This window comes from Ipomoea triloba, chromosome 15 (genome assembly GCF_003576645.1).
Source record: "Ipomoea triloba cultivar NCNSP0323 chromosome 15, ASM357664v1".
NCBI classification, from domain to species: domain Eukaryota; kingdom Viridiplantae; phylum Streptophyta; class Magnoliopsida; order Solanales; family Convolvulaceae; genus Ipomoea; species Ipomoea triloba.
The window spans coordinates 1,050,638-1,065,775 of record NC_044930.1 but is presented as its reverse complement, the minus strand read 5'-3'; the positions used below and the strand labels follow the sequence as shown (position 1 = coordinate 1,065,775).

At 34.4% G+C, this 15,138-nt stretch overlaps 1 protein-coding gene across 2 annotated transcripts; it reads left to right on the top strand.

Annotated features, from left to right (window-relative positions):
* Positions 1 to 8,036: 8,036 nt before the first annotated feature.
* On the top strand, positions 8,037 to 11,918 carry LOC116007135 (B3 domain-containing protein At2g36080-like). Of its 2 annotated transcripts, none has more exons than XM_031247737.1 (4): positions 8,037 to 8,480; positions 8,711 to 9,012; positions 9,616 to 9,833; positions 11,054 to 11,918. In XM_031247737.1, the coding sequence occupies exons 1-4, from the start codon at positions 8,122 to 8,124 to the stop codon at positions 11,102 to 11,104; spliced, it is 930 nt and encodes a 309-aa protein (XP_031103597.1). In that variant the 5' UTR covers positions 8,037 to 8,121; the 3' UTR covers positions 11,105 to 11,918. The 2 variants fall into 2 exon arrangements, with proteins under 2 accessions (XP_031103597.1, XP_031103596.1); XM_031247736.1 differs by having other exon boundaries at positions 8,039 to 8,480; positions 11,051 to 11,918.
* Positions 11,919 to 15,138: the final 3,220 nt, after the last annotated feature.

The window sequence follows — 15,138 nt, the reverse complement described above, 5'->3', positions numbered from 1 at the left end:
ATTTTTTTTTTTTTTTTTGGGGATGGGGGGTGGACCCCAAAAATTGTGGAGAAGTCGAGAAGAGGACGCACGCTTGCGATGGAGACATGTGTTGAATTGATGTGTCAAGGACCAGAAGAAGAAAGATGAGACGTGGCTACTAAGCTGCTTGCCTGCTTCTGTATTATTTTAATTAAACCCTTTTTTTTTAATAAAAAAAATCAATTTTAAATTATATTTTATTTTTATCCAAGAAAAAGAAAAAAAAAATCAATGCTGAATTATGCACCCATCTAATCCCTCAATCAGACCAGACACTGTTGTTAAGATCGACAAATGAGGTTTTGTTCACCAGACTTTGTTTTGTCCTTAAACAGCGAATTAAAGAACCATTAATTAGCCAAAGACCTTGTGGTCAAGCGGCATCCGGTGTACACTCCCATGTGGAAGGAAGTGGGTTCGAGCCTCAATGGAATCATTTGTTGACTCTTTGTGTTTAACAGTATGTTGAGAAAGTAGCTATGAACAGATATTACATGTTGTAATCGAGTCAGTAGAACTCAAAAAAAAAAAAAAAAAAAAGAACCATTAATTAAATAATTCAAGAAAATTATATTGTAGACGTACACTTACATTGTATGCTATTAAATGAATCTTTTCAACATTTTAACGTAATGGTAAATCCCTACACTAAGGTTCAAACCTGAGACATCTCATTTAAGAAGTCATATTTATACCATTCGACCACAATGTCTTTAACATATATAAATAATAACTAAATAAGAAAAAACAAATATAAAAGAATATTCAGCTGTCCGATTAGAGGTGTCAACTAGTCAAAATCTGATTGCAGTTAACCTGCAAGTGGACTTAGTTAAAGTTAGGTTCCTCGTTGAATGCTACCTTAACTTACATGTAGAAAGATTTTATTTATTCCCCTGAATATATATCAAAGATGACTCTTTTTTCTCCCAAAAAGGTGATCGAGTAAATAGAGCCGTAGAGTATAATTCTCGTACTAGAAAGCTAGTCATAAGTTTGATTCTTGTCAAATAAAATTCTTTTAATTAATCCTATCACATAATATCTTTTAATTTTAGGACGGGTTATCTAAATCTCTTATGTGATTTGCGAGTTATTAGTAAGATACTACATATTTTCAATTCCTTGCATGCCCACAACCTTATAGTAAAGTATAAATAACTATATATATAAAAGTTTTGAAAGAAATATCCAAGTTGGTAAATCATGATTTTTATACTTAAAAGTTATAACAAATTCAATTATTATCATCATTGGTATATATACACACACATGTCATGAAGATATTATTGGACTTGATACCAACCGCATTAAAGTTTTTTATAGTCCAACATAACGGCTTCATGATTTTGTGTTAGAAAACATTGTTTGGAGGTCTATCTCTAATGTCCCCACCTAGCTCGATTACTAGAACAAATGGATGAGAGATGAAAGAAACAAGAAAAACGGAATTTAAAAGGGATTAAGACTTAATTAGGATTGAAAAATAAATAAATTACATATTGTTCAACATTATTATATTTTAAATAAAATATAATCATACATGATTTTAAGATTATATTGACTATCAAGTTCTATCAACTATTGTTGTTCTTATAATACTCGACATAATCTCAAAAGTATATATGATTGCATCGGATATTAATTAGTACTTTATAATTATTATTGTTGTTGTTGTTGTTGTTGTCGTCGTCAGTTAGACACAATTAAACTCATACCATATTCAGACTAATCTCCATTACTTAAAATTTGAAAAATGAAAAACAAATAGTTGAAGTAAACTTAGGTGTCATTTTCTCTAATTAATTCTACTAATTTCTACGCCGATATTGTTGGCTCTAGAAGCAAATAGTTAATTGTTTAGTTGTTTAACGACTTATTGGAGTTCATTTGCTTCGAAAAGTATAATGGTAATAATAATAATAACATAAAAAGATAAAGACTTTTAAAAATTAATAAAAATTAGATATAACCCATGATTTTTTTTCCTTGTTCAACAAACTCTCTTGAAAAGGACCACTTTAATTAGACCATCACTTATTGGCTAATTGCAAGCCGACCAAATAAGGAAAAAAACTGCCTATTTTAATTAACTTGTATAGGACTACTTAAAAAGTCTCTGAACACACTTTTTTTGAATCTTTATTTATTTATATTGAACCAAATTATTATAAGATTAGCAAATTTTTTTCCCAATAAATACCCAATATTGATAAAAATCTAGAGTCTAAACCATAACAGACTACTTTGTTAAAATCAGACAGAAACACTTGAGCTGGATTTTATTCGATGATGACACACATGCTGTTAACATGGGAACACAACATTATTAATTATTTAGAAAACAAAAAAAATAGTCCTTAGATAAAGTCGATCAGATTCTGAGATTCACTATTTCCAACGACATAATTAATCTTTTCCTATTAATCTATTTTATCATAACTTAGTGCAGATTCGTATCAACTTTGGATTATGATGCATTGTTCTTGGTCGTATGATCTGAGGTAATTTTGTTGCCATGCATTCATAATAATCTTAAATAATTACAATTATTTATACCATTCAATAATGCTAGCTCTAGCTAGCTACTTTATTAATTATTATTATTATTGCAGTGTAATAATAAAATAATAAAAATACAATAATATCTGGGTAAATGCAATCATGCATGCATACTTCCCCAGAATAACTGGTTCTAACTTCACGTATAATTATATATATTCCTCAATCATTTTTCATAATTCTCAACAACATTAAAAAAGTGTCAGTTTCTGACTATTAAGCCCTTTCATTAATATAATTTATCAGTGAAAAAACACAGACTTTTGGGACCATTTACTAACAGGTTATAATTTCATGTAAAATTTTATATCTGTTATATAGTATACTTGATTGTACCGAATGTTATTATTTAGTAATTCTGATGACATCTATCCGACATAATCAGAAAAAAAAACAACATAATTATAATTGATATTATTAATACTGAAAAGTGAAATCGATCAACACTATATACTTTCTTACATCTACATACTTTGTATATATAACTGTATAATAACTACTAACTTACATGTAAGTATATCATTAGATATGGCATAGATTATTACACACTCCTATTATAATAAGAGGAAAATTGTGTCACGGATGACACATACAAACCATAATATATATATATATATATATATATATATATATATATATATATATATATAACTTGGAAAATGATTAGGAAATGTCCAGAAAGAGTGACCGAGTTAGAGTATGATTTTTATAATTGTCAACACTATTTCGATTGAACTCGTCAAACAAAGTCTTACCTCTTTTCTGTGACTAGTATACACTTTCAAATAGTGGTTGTGAGTTTTCACTTTATACAAAATCACTCTCTAGATAAGGAGATATTTAATTAATTAATTAATATATAAGCTGTTTTTGATATCATTTGATTCATCCCACAAATATCTGACGAGGTTGTCTTCTTCTCCCGACATTTTTAATTAAATTATTTATCATAATTTTTAAATTGACTTAAACCCCTGGACGAATAGCATGGCAGATTCCTCTCCCGGCAGGCAGGCATTTTTTAATTGCCTAATATGTATAAAAGTTCTCCCACATGTAACCAAACATATACAACTTAGAATAAAATATACTCCGTATTAGGTTCGAGGATACAATATGCAAATGTTCCACTTGAGATTCTACAAGTCATTATTCAAAATCATGGCAAAGGGTCACCATAGAGATAGATTGTCTAAACGTCAGTCATCAACTGCTTAAAATCTCTACTCTTGATCTCTCTTACGCTGGTTGTGTCATTGATAGTTGTCGTAGACTGATTGGGCACTTTGAAGTAGTGTCCTACCGTTTTATACGTAGATCAGCGAATGTGTTAGACCACAATTTGGTTCGGACGAGAGATTCACAACCTGATCCCATTTCTGTGCATTTTACTATTTGTGTCTATATTCAACACTTGTTTCCTACTGTTAAATATAGCAACCATAATGACAACCACTTACTTTCAATAAAACATCTAATAATATATACATTTAATACTCTTCGAAAACCCAATAATACTTAAAATGAGTGTAACAATTTTTTTTATTTTAAATAATGCCTCTGAAATTAATTATTGGAACAGTTCCCATGCATGATGCAATATCAGCCAAAATCCGAAATCTAAAAAACTATTTGTTTAATCTCCCAATTGAATTATTAAAAAATTAATAGTTGTTTTTTTCCAATATAATATATATTTAATATTATCAGTGTGCATACACATACATATAAGACATGAAAGAGCAGTGACAACTAGTGCACATTAATGATTTGTACATGCTCCTTAATTGGTCCAATTGCAGCTACTTGAGATGAATCTATAGAGGTGGTTTTTGACTTTTTCTCCCATCATTTATATATAGCAATTATTGAGAGGAGTACCAAGGGGCTAGCTAGCATGTGAGATTCGATTGGAATATATCCCCAAGACCATTGAATATGTGACACACGTACACAATTGCTTGTATGTACGTGTACACTTACATAAATTTTTTTATAATATATTACGTAATATATAATGACTGGTGTGCTGATTATTCAAGATGATTAGGTCCTTAACAGGTAAATTAGAAACACAAACCCATGAACTCATAACGAGTTGAATATGCTTCACAATAAGATAAACTTAACGGTATATATATATATATATATATATATATATATATATATATATATATATAATTAAATGGAGTATGAATTGGAAGGGTGGGTGTGTGAAAGTACCTGGAAATTGGGGTGATGTGTTGGTGTCTGAGATGGGAGAAAAAGAACATGAATTGAACCAATTAAGCGAATGATGGAACCTAAATAAAAATATATAAATGATGAGGAAAAAGGACAACTGGGACGACCAAGAGAAAGTGTGATTAATGTGACAGACATCATGGGAAAGAATATATATGAGGAGAGAATTCAAACACGATTGCAAGCAACAGACAAAGAGAAAACCAGAATTACTTTTTGATTGGACAAATCTTATCTTCTTCTCCTCTCTCTCCCTTCTTCATTTCTGCTCGTTGGAAAGTGTACAGATCTGGATGTATGCATTTTTTTTTTCCATTATTTTTTTATCACTGTCTGAGACTCTAAGAGTTCAGGGTACATTAATGATCTGATTGAGAATAGATTAGGAGATAAATCAGTCTAAATTATCTATAATTGATTGCTTATAAATCGCTCCTACTAATTGTGGTTACTAAATCATTAGTTTGACTATTGGAGTTGTCCCAAATTATTTTATCATTATTATTATAGAGAGAGAGATACATACATGTATGATGTCTCTCTCCTTCATCATCTGATAGACTGGGGAGGACCGGCCAGGCCAACATCAATTATATTGCTGTCATGCACGTGACGAAATTTACTTTTCAACCTCATTGAAATCAGCAGCTGGAGATGCATATTTGGTTCATCTCCTTTTTCTAATTTCAGCTACTTTCTATCGCTCTTTCTTTCCATCTTTTAGGACATGGGGTGCAAGACCAGAAAACTGAGTAAAACAACTACTTTCTGTATTGGATCTCCACAGTTCGGAAAAAAGTGATCTTGAGTGTATATATACCATTGTATATATTGTGTTCTTTTAGAAGAAAATGTATGTACCATTGACAATTGAAATCGAATTTAAATATACCTATATATATTTTGTAATTTTCTACTATTTTAAAGTGGTTGAAACCCTAAGATTTTTTTTTATTTTTGGTAAATTCACCAGGCCTTTTTCTATCCTTTTAACAGTCCGAGTCCAGCCGCATTCGTTCCGAGAGTCACGGGAACTTACCAAGGGGAATCATCACTAGTACTAATTAATAACAGGAGTGATTTGAAAATTTTGGATTGTTTACTGTCAGATGTGTTCCCCTAATTTCTAATCATATGGATGGTCAGAAATTGGTGGTCAAAAATCTAAAAATTGGAATTTTTTTTTTTGACAATTATGGTTGTTGGCTTTGTTTCTTCCTTCGTAGAATCAAGAAAAGTTTTTGCTAATAAGAAAAACTTGGATAAAATGTTGTAGAAAATTTTGGGTAGTTTAGCATTGGACATGTAACATGTCCCCTAATTGACGGTCTAAATCAAGTTTCAGAATTATTTTTTTATATAAGAAATATCTTTTATTTGATGGTATCTACAATGTAAACTGCACTAAAAAAATATTATGCAATGAGCTCGACATTTATAACGTGAGAGTTACATCTAATGTGATAGCTTTTTTATAAGTATTATACATTAGTCTTCGTATCTAATGAATCGTTCGGGTACTGAATCACGGTAATTTAGTCATTTATTATTCTACTGAATCAGAGTGTAGGGCATGAGGGATTTCCCAATTTGTGGGCAAGAATAGATACATTGCAATGTACAGCTAGGTAGCAGTGCAGTGCATATATCCTTTCACAAGTTACTAGTTAGATTTGGATCTCAGCAGGTCTGATATAGATGGTGATATTTTTGAGGTAGGCAGCAGCAGCAGATACATATATAAATACATACATACATATGATGATGAGATGAAGGTGCAGGAAAAAATTCTCTAGAAGAACAGCATGCCCTGTCCCCCCACCCTCCCCTGCCACTGGATAGGCACTGTGTCAGGTTAGGTGGTCCCCACCCACCACCATTTTCATTGTTTCTTGGAATTGGGTTGAGCAGTAGCAGCAGCCTAACTTAGCACAGTAACATGGGCTGTTCTCTTTTGCTTTCTTTCTTTTTTTTGCTTTCTTTTGCCCATCTACACAAGTACACTGGCAATTAATTACGCAGATCTCATTCACCTGTACAACACACCAAAACATCTCATCAGATCATATACTGTGCCCCATTCCACCAATGGTTTGTGTACACTTGCTCCACCTCCCACCACACCCCTACCCGACAAAACAAATTTCATCTGAAAATGACGTCTTGTAATTTACGTCTATTAACTCATAACGTTGATTATCAATTAGACATGTATTGTCTCGACTATAAAGTTATTCACTCCCATAACCACCGTTTTGGTTCTCGATTCAGAGGAAAATGAATCTCTAAACGAACAAGATGAAAACGCGTGTTAGTTGACGTTGGACTTATTGGCCTGCTTGTCCTAAATTCTCTTTCGAATGGTGTTAGACATATTTTTTTTATTTACATAAACGTTCGCAACAGCTATCTACAAGTGTGCTCTAAATGAAGTAGGTCATAGCTGATCTGCTTGACCAATATACAGCAGAAGGAGTGAAACTTAAAATTTGGTACTTCTAGGTTGTCCATGATGGTAAAGTTAATATTTTGGATTAAGATTTTAGGTGTTGCATGTATCATTTTATGAGAGGGCCGACAAGACTATATACCCTATGATCCCAAATAGTTTAATGCTAATTATGACCAAAACTACTTGTACATACGTGTGAGAGGGGTAAACTATGTTTTGTCATTCAATTATTTAATATGCATATGTATATTAAAGACCATCTACTCATCTACCACAGAAGTATAGGCTCATAAGTATACCAAATGGAGGTAGATTGTAGGACGGAAGTGGCAGAAACTACTACGGACAGACTACTAAGATAGGACTGTAGGAGTAGTAGTAGAAGCGGCAGCAAATTGCACTGAATATAATGATTGACTGTTTGGCTGTGTCACAAAGTATTGACTTTTAATTGAGATAGTACACATGTTTCAGAGTAATTCTATGTCAATAATTATGAGTTTGGTTTTTAGTTGAGATTGAGTATATGTTTCAATTTCTATTACTTAATAGTGTTCATCAGTCCAAATTGTCTGATTTGATCTAATCTAATCTGCTTAAATTAAGAAAATCTATAAACATTTTCTCCTGAGAGTTGAACTTGTAATTGTGATTTTTATTGACAAATATATTAAATTAATGTAGTATTCTTGTACTTGCATCTCTCTCTCTCCTCTCTCTATATCTCTATATGGGCACTTGTCAAATTCCTTCAAATACTTCCCCACAGCTTCCACATCATAACGTACTATTCTCACTCCAACTGCTCTCTCTCTCTCTCTCTCTCTCTTTCTCTTTCTGAGATGTCTGTGAACCATCTCTCATCGGAGCTGCCGGCGGAGGCATTCTGGTGGAGTAAACAGCCGGAGTATATCGTGGAGTCGTCGAGAAAAGGCGTCCGTTTCGACCTGAACGACGACGAGGAGCCGGAGGAGCAGCTCACCGAGGAAAGGGATCAGGTAATGGTGCCGAAAGAGCACTTGTTCGAGAAGCCATTGACGCCCAGCGATGTCGGCAAGCTCAACCGCCTCGTCATCCCTAAACAGCACGCCGAAAAGTACTTCCCGTTGACCGGACAGGACTCCGCCGCCGCCGCAGGCGGCGGCGAGAAAGGTTTGCTCCTTAGCTTCGAAGACGAGTCCGGCAAACTCTGGCGCTTCAGGTAAACACACACCGCCGGTGAAATTATATACTAGTATATAGATATATATGTATGTATATGTATACACTCTCTCTGTATTTTATTGTTGTAACTGAATAATATATATATATATATATATATATATATATATATATATATATATTATATATATATATATGTATGTATGTATATGTATACACTCTCTCTCTGTATTTTATTGTTGTAACTGAAAAGGCGAAAAATCCGGGTAGGTATTCGTATTGGAACAGTAGCCAGAGCTACGTGCTGACGAAAGGGTGGAGCCGGTTTGTGAAGGAGAAGCGGCTGGACGCCGGCGACGTGGTGCTGTTCCAGCGCCATCGCCTGGACGGCGACCGCCTCTTTATAGGGTGGAGGCGGAGAAGCGCGGGAGCCGCCGCGGCTGCGGCAGGGGTTCACGAAGGAGGAGCGGTCGGTCCGCCGGGCACGGTGGTTGGCGGCGGATGGGGCCAAGTGTACTACCCTTATCCTCCGGCGGCTCTTCCATTCCAATCCCCGGACTCTCTTCATGCAGGTATCATCTAATTCCAAGCTGCATTAATTCATTCCAAATACAAAAAATCAACAAATACCATCTTGTAATAGAGTCTAAAGTAGTACAAAATTTGCACACATGCAGACAAAAAATAACTACGTAGACATTTACAAGTCCATACATACATGTATATCTGTAACGTGTTTTTTTTATTTGAAAACACGTTATGTAACGTGTTTATATGTTGTATGTGTGTGTATTCACACACTGTCACTTTGGAGTGCGTGAACTCTACTTTTCAATCCCCATATCTTTATGTGAAAAGTAATAATTCCATTCACACTTGTTTTGTCACCTTCTTCCTTTTGAGTTTAAATTATCTTTTAAACTCAATAAAATAAACATACACGTTTCAAATGATAATTACAAAATGAGTAAAACATTAATTTTTCTTATCAGAAAATATCAAAATCTCAGTCAATTCTTACCAACACTAGACCTTCTTCTCTAGCCTGTTTGTGCCTGCAAATTTCTCTCGTCACCTAATAAATACTCTTTATATATTTATACATGGAAAACTCAGTATTTGTCATTATGATTGGGTAACTGATTTTTTTAAAAAAAAAATTATTATTATTGAAGGAGGTTCAATGGGGCAAAGCCAAACACCATCAAGTGGGAGCTCGAGGACACTAAGGTTGTTTGGGGTGAACTTGGAGTGCCAACCGGCGGTGGATGAGGCTGAACCGGAAACACCAGACGGTTCGACCACATCGAGCCAGGGTCAAACCGGCCATCACTATTTGTACCAATATTATTCCAACCCTCTTGCCTCCTACAACAACCATTACACTCACATGGTATGCCCATATTTTATTAATTAGCTTCAATAATTAGTTAAATATTTTTCTGCATTATATATATCGAACCCAATAGTATTAGATACAATTTCATATATATTATTTTTTGTCGTAACCGGTACAACAAATACTAATATTAATAGTATTTCGTACAAATGTACAATCAAGAATACCTTATGTGGCTCTTCTATTGTAATGGAGTCAGTAGTACTTAATATATATAGTTGGTCACAAGATTATATGATAGATTTTATAGGGGTGTAACATGTTAAAAAAATTTGTGGCGAGCTTTTTCATATGCAAGAATTAAACGTTGTAACTATGACTCGATTAACTTTGAATGAATATAATATTTAATGAAAACATAAGTGGCAGCTTTGCAAGTTGGACTTTTTTATTGTCAACTAAATTATCAGTACTAGAATCAAACTTTAGACCAAACCAAACTCCTAGACATAAGAATGGAAAAAGAAACCAAACCAAACTCTGTCAAGACTAAAGGGCATTATTTTAGGGTTCAAGAAGTGACAATTCATTGCTTTTTAGATTGATTGGATCTTTCATGCTAATATCATTAATTCCCTATCATTTTAGGTCATAATCTTCATACAATATGATTGGTTTTTTAACTTACTCAAATAATGTTGTCTCTATTATTCTCAAATTAATAACTTACTGTTTGACAATGTTTGTATATTTTTATGAATTTTTTACAATCTAGATTTCACAATTTTCATGAAATTTTTGCTTATTCAGTTGAGTTACTATAATTTACATCCTCCTAAAAGCTTTGTTGGGGCGAAAAACTTTTTTGGGAGAAGAAAAGTATTAAAAATGAACTAATAATGGAAAAAGTAGGCCTTAAAAAGTAGAACTACTTATGGGTGGTAATTGGTAATAATATGTACATTGTATCTGGCATGAATAGTACATTTATTTCAATCAAGATGGCCAATCCTTTCCAAGAACCATGAATGCAAGGTAAACCCTGAAAAAGAGATAACAAAGGCTATCTTTATCAGCAATTAACCTGTATGGTCCAGACTCCAGAGGTACTATATAAGATGGTCCTGCATCTCTGTACTAATGTGTATTGCATTTTTCCTTTTTTTTTTTTTTGGGTTTGGTTTTGAAACATTATTGGGATTTGATTATATTTGAGTGGACAACTTAATCATGATGTTGCTAACAATTATGCACTGTATGTATGGCTGCAGCAGGATTTAAATTTCTCAAGAGATGTCAATCAGATGAGATATCAGCAGGGATAAGATCTGTAGATGTGACTTTCTGGACTGACTAGTATGGACCACAGTGGAAAGTAAAAAAAAAAAAATAGAAAATGGTATTAATTTTTATATAAAAAGTGAAAATTTAGAAAAAAAAATACAGAAAAGAAGGGGGAAAATCCAAGATTTTCTGGCAAGTTGTCTTTCTATATAAAGGCTGGTGTATTGTATATCAAGAAGCTGTCAATCAGGCCCTCTCCAAGTCCAGGGGGAATGGAAGAGAACCCACATCAGATAATGGGAGATGAAAATGAAAGGTAGGTTTTTTGTTGGGGGGTAGGCCTGGAGGGGGGGCCCACAAGGTTATAGGATGATGTCAGCAGGGGCCAAGTGGAAGAACATGGCTCATGGCAATCAAGAATTCTACTGTTTTCTACATACATGAAACAAGAAAAAAGTTTTGTTGTCTACTGTTGAGATTCTGCAGCCTGGAGATTTTTAATGGGGGCTTATCATCATCATTATCATGAGTGAGTGGAAGAACAGATAGAGGAGGTGGAGGTCACTGTAGTTTACTAGCATCAAAACTCTGAAGCAACTAACTGTTTTTAACTGCCTTTTTTTCCCCCATTGTTATGGTTGTATGCTACTAATCAAATGGGCACAAGCTTTCTGTTCTTTTGTTCAAGGCTCTGTACATTTGTTACTGTTTTCATGTTAAGGCTGACACAGATAGCAGCAACAGTTTCTGTCACAAGTAAATCAAGAAAATTTTCTGTCTACAGTAAAACATCATGGAAATTGCTGGATTTGATCTGTTTAACATGTGATTACATCAACTAAACAGTTACCTGAACAATGTGTATTCTGACATAAACAAGGGAATGTTCATTGTATCCAACAAAGGCCTTTCAATTCTATTCACAAGTTGCTGAGTGGATCTGCAGGATTCAGACATGGACTGGTTGAATAAAGCAAGAAAAAGATGGAGAGGCAAGGAAGTTTCACCTGCTCAACAGTCTTACCAACTAATGGCATGACAAGAGACATACCCACTTCACTCACATTCAGTGTCGCCAAATATTGGTCCTTCTGTAAGCGGAAGGGTTAGCGGATGTGTATTATCGTTTTTCTGAAGGCCACACCAATCACATGATTGGCGGGTCTCTACTCTTGCAACCAGTGTCGGCTGACTGACTGACTAACCGGCCGACTAGGCACCCTAGGCACCGACTCGGCCGAGTGGTTTTTTTGCATACTCAACTACTCTTCTATATTTCTCCAGTCATATACTGATTGTAATCAACTAATCATCTAACATATACAGTTGACTAGTTTGGGAGATTATAACAGTCTAACAACTCCTAACCCTGAGTGGGAAAAGTGGAGACGATATACACGGATTACTGGGAAAATGACAGAAATGTAAGTGCATGGCATTCTATTGATGAACGAATCTAAGCTAGGCCGCCTAGGCGCTCTGGGCGCCCCCGGGCTTGCAACTAATGCATCATAGCACGGGGGCGTTGCTTTGCCCATAATGTAGCTTCAGAACATTTTCTAGCTGCCAATTCAAGGAAGAACATGGTGCATCCATAAAGTTTACCAATGAGAAAAATTCATATTATTTTGGACGACCAATGCTTGGTAGTCCAAAATTCGCTAAAATTACAAATTATGAAAACAGAGCTTTCAGTTCAGGCAAGAAACAACAGTAATAATTGCACAGATAGTACTGAAATTGAATCTGAATTTGCAACTCATCTCATTTAGAGACTAAAGGTCTATCAGATTCAATGTGGTAATTGAATACTTGGTGATTGCTGAATCAGAACCAGAGAAAGATAGAAATATGATCCTCGAAAATTGATGTCATGTCTTCAAACATGAACCGGGGAGCCAACATAATGACCCACCCACCAACAATTACCTAAAAATGGAACCTAAAAAATCAACCATAATGGACCCGAGACTATATGAACGAGCCAATGGTTAATGGAGAATGACTGCTACTTCTCAATTCTCATGTTTAAAACCTTTATGAACATAGTCTGTAGCTGAGAGACAATGACCTTCATTACAGAGAACTATAGGAGCTAAATTCTATTTTGCTTTTAAGTCATCTGCAGTGACCACATGAAGATGAAAGCACCAAAAGGAATGAATTATTTGGTGAAAGAAAGTTTTATCTTACATTCCACCGCAGACCCCACTGGCTTGCTTTTCAATCTGGTCCAGACACAAACCTAACAATCTGTTCCATCTCGACCTTTTCTTTTTACAAAAGCAGGCGACTGCCAATTTACGAATAGTAAAAACGAGTAATTACAAGGAAGGGGATTATGTTTGACCTTTAAACCATTCGAAAGAGAAAAGTCGAGTGAAGAGGAATCTCAACTTAAATCAAACTCTTCCTTAAAAAACTTCATATTCTTCCTCTATTGTTTGCAGAGCAAAAAAATGGGCATGCCAATGTTTCAAAAGCTAAAACAATTAAGTTATACCATAATCAAATGCCTATCATGAAAGAAAAGCAAAGATATATCATCTATATACACATGAACGTAAACAGTCATGCACTTAATCCCTTTTTTTTGCTGTAAAATATGAGTGTTTATAGCATTAAAAAAAAAAAAAGCAATACCCTCCAGTATTGAAGGTTTCCTTCTCCACAGTGCCACCATTTCTCCCAATCCCCCTAAGACCTCTCTTCGATTTTTTGCTTATCGATCAATGTCCCTTACCACCAGCTTGTAGCACAAGGCCTTGTTGCTCACTTCAACACCTGTACAGTAATTATCAAGAACAAAGTAAAAGTTTTTTTTTTTTTTTTTTTTTTTTTTTTGTATAAACAGAAGAAACTAACAATGCCCTCATCACTAAAGTTACAGTACATGCAAATGCCAACACCACAATATCCACAAAAGAGTATAAACTTTGCAAGATTAAGCAAGAAACCAACATAACACAATAAAACTATGTAAATGCCATTATAAGTACTAGAATCAAATTTGTGATCAAAGATCAAAACTTTCTCCAAAACTACATTCAGCAATAAGGAAGAATTTCTTGTTACATTAAAACTATGCAAATGCCATTATAACACTCTCTCTGTGGGAACAAGAAATGGGTACTCAAATAGAATGCACAATCAGAAATAAGGCAGAATTTGTTCTTACATTAACTAACTCTTACTTCTATACAAGATTTAAAAAAGGAAGCTTTTTTCATAGCTGAAAATCATGAAATTCATCAAGATGGTTTCAGACAAGCAATTTTAGGAGTATATGTATACATACGTAGGTACACAGAAGCACAGAGCATAGGATATGGAAGGCAATTAGCTGAAGGTAAGGGCCGAATAATTCTCCGGTGGCCGGAGACGTCAGCAAACTGCTGAGAGACCTCGCGCAGCAGAACTGCTTTTGGTCCAGTGATTCATGGGTCGAGAATTTGGGCTTTTCAGTTGGGCCCAATTTTGAGAGTAAATTTCGCTTGTCCTTAAAGTTTAAGTTGCATTTCTATTTGGTCATAACATTTTTAATTAAGAGTGTCAAGCACATTGTGCTCATGTGGGAGATCATAAGATTGACTCTTTATGTTTTAATAGGTAGGGCTAAGGAACTTATGGTCCAGTGGCATCAAACCCTTGGTAGTCACTTTTTCATGTAAATTCTAATACAAGTGTATTCTTTATTCTATAAATAATGATGAAGAATATCTTTTATCTTACTCCATGATTAAGAACTAGGCTGTTGAGTTATCATAATTTATTTCAACACACTTTTATTGGGTCCAAGTATGAAGGTTGGAGGCTTGGAGCAAGAGACTTCAAGGGTGAATATTTTTATCTCAATAAAGAAAAAGATTAAGACGGAAAAAGAAATACAGTGTATCATAGTAAATTAGTAATTACCAAAACATTAACAAGGTAATTTTCTTAACCCACCACCCAAAACGCACGATTCACTTACCTTATATTTACTAAAGCAAGAATCTTCATCAAGCTAAGGAAAAATGGGAAGACCCTTTGTCTTTCTCCTCCACCACTAGTTCCCACTTTCCATATACAATAA

Excerpts from the sequence above, each read along its gene's own strand:
- LOC116007135 (XM_031247736.1), top strand. The coding sequence starts at position 8,122 with ATGTCTGTGAACCATCTCTCATCGGAGCTGCCGGCGGAGGCATTCTGG. Across the intron at positions 8,481-8,710 it reads GGCAAACTCTGGCGCTTCAG|GTATTCGTATTGGAACAGTA; the intron begins GTAAACACACAC and ends AAATCCGGGTAG. Across the intron at positions 9,834-11,050 it reads ACAACCATTACACTCACATG|CAGGATTTAAATTTCTCAAG; the intron begins GTATGCCCATAT and ends GTATGGCTGCAG.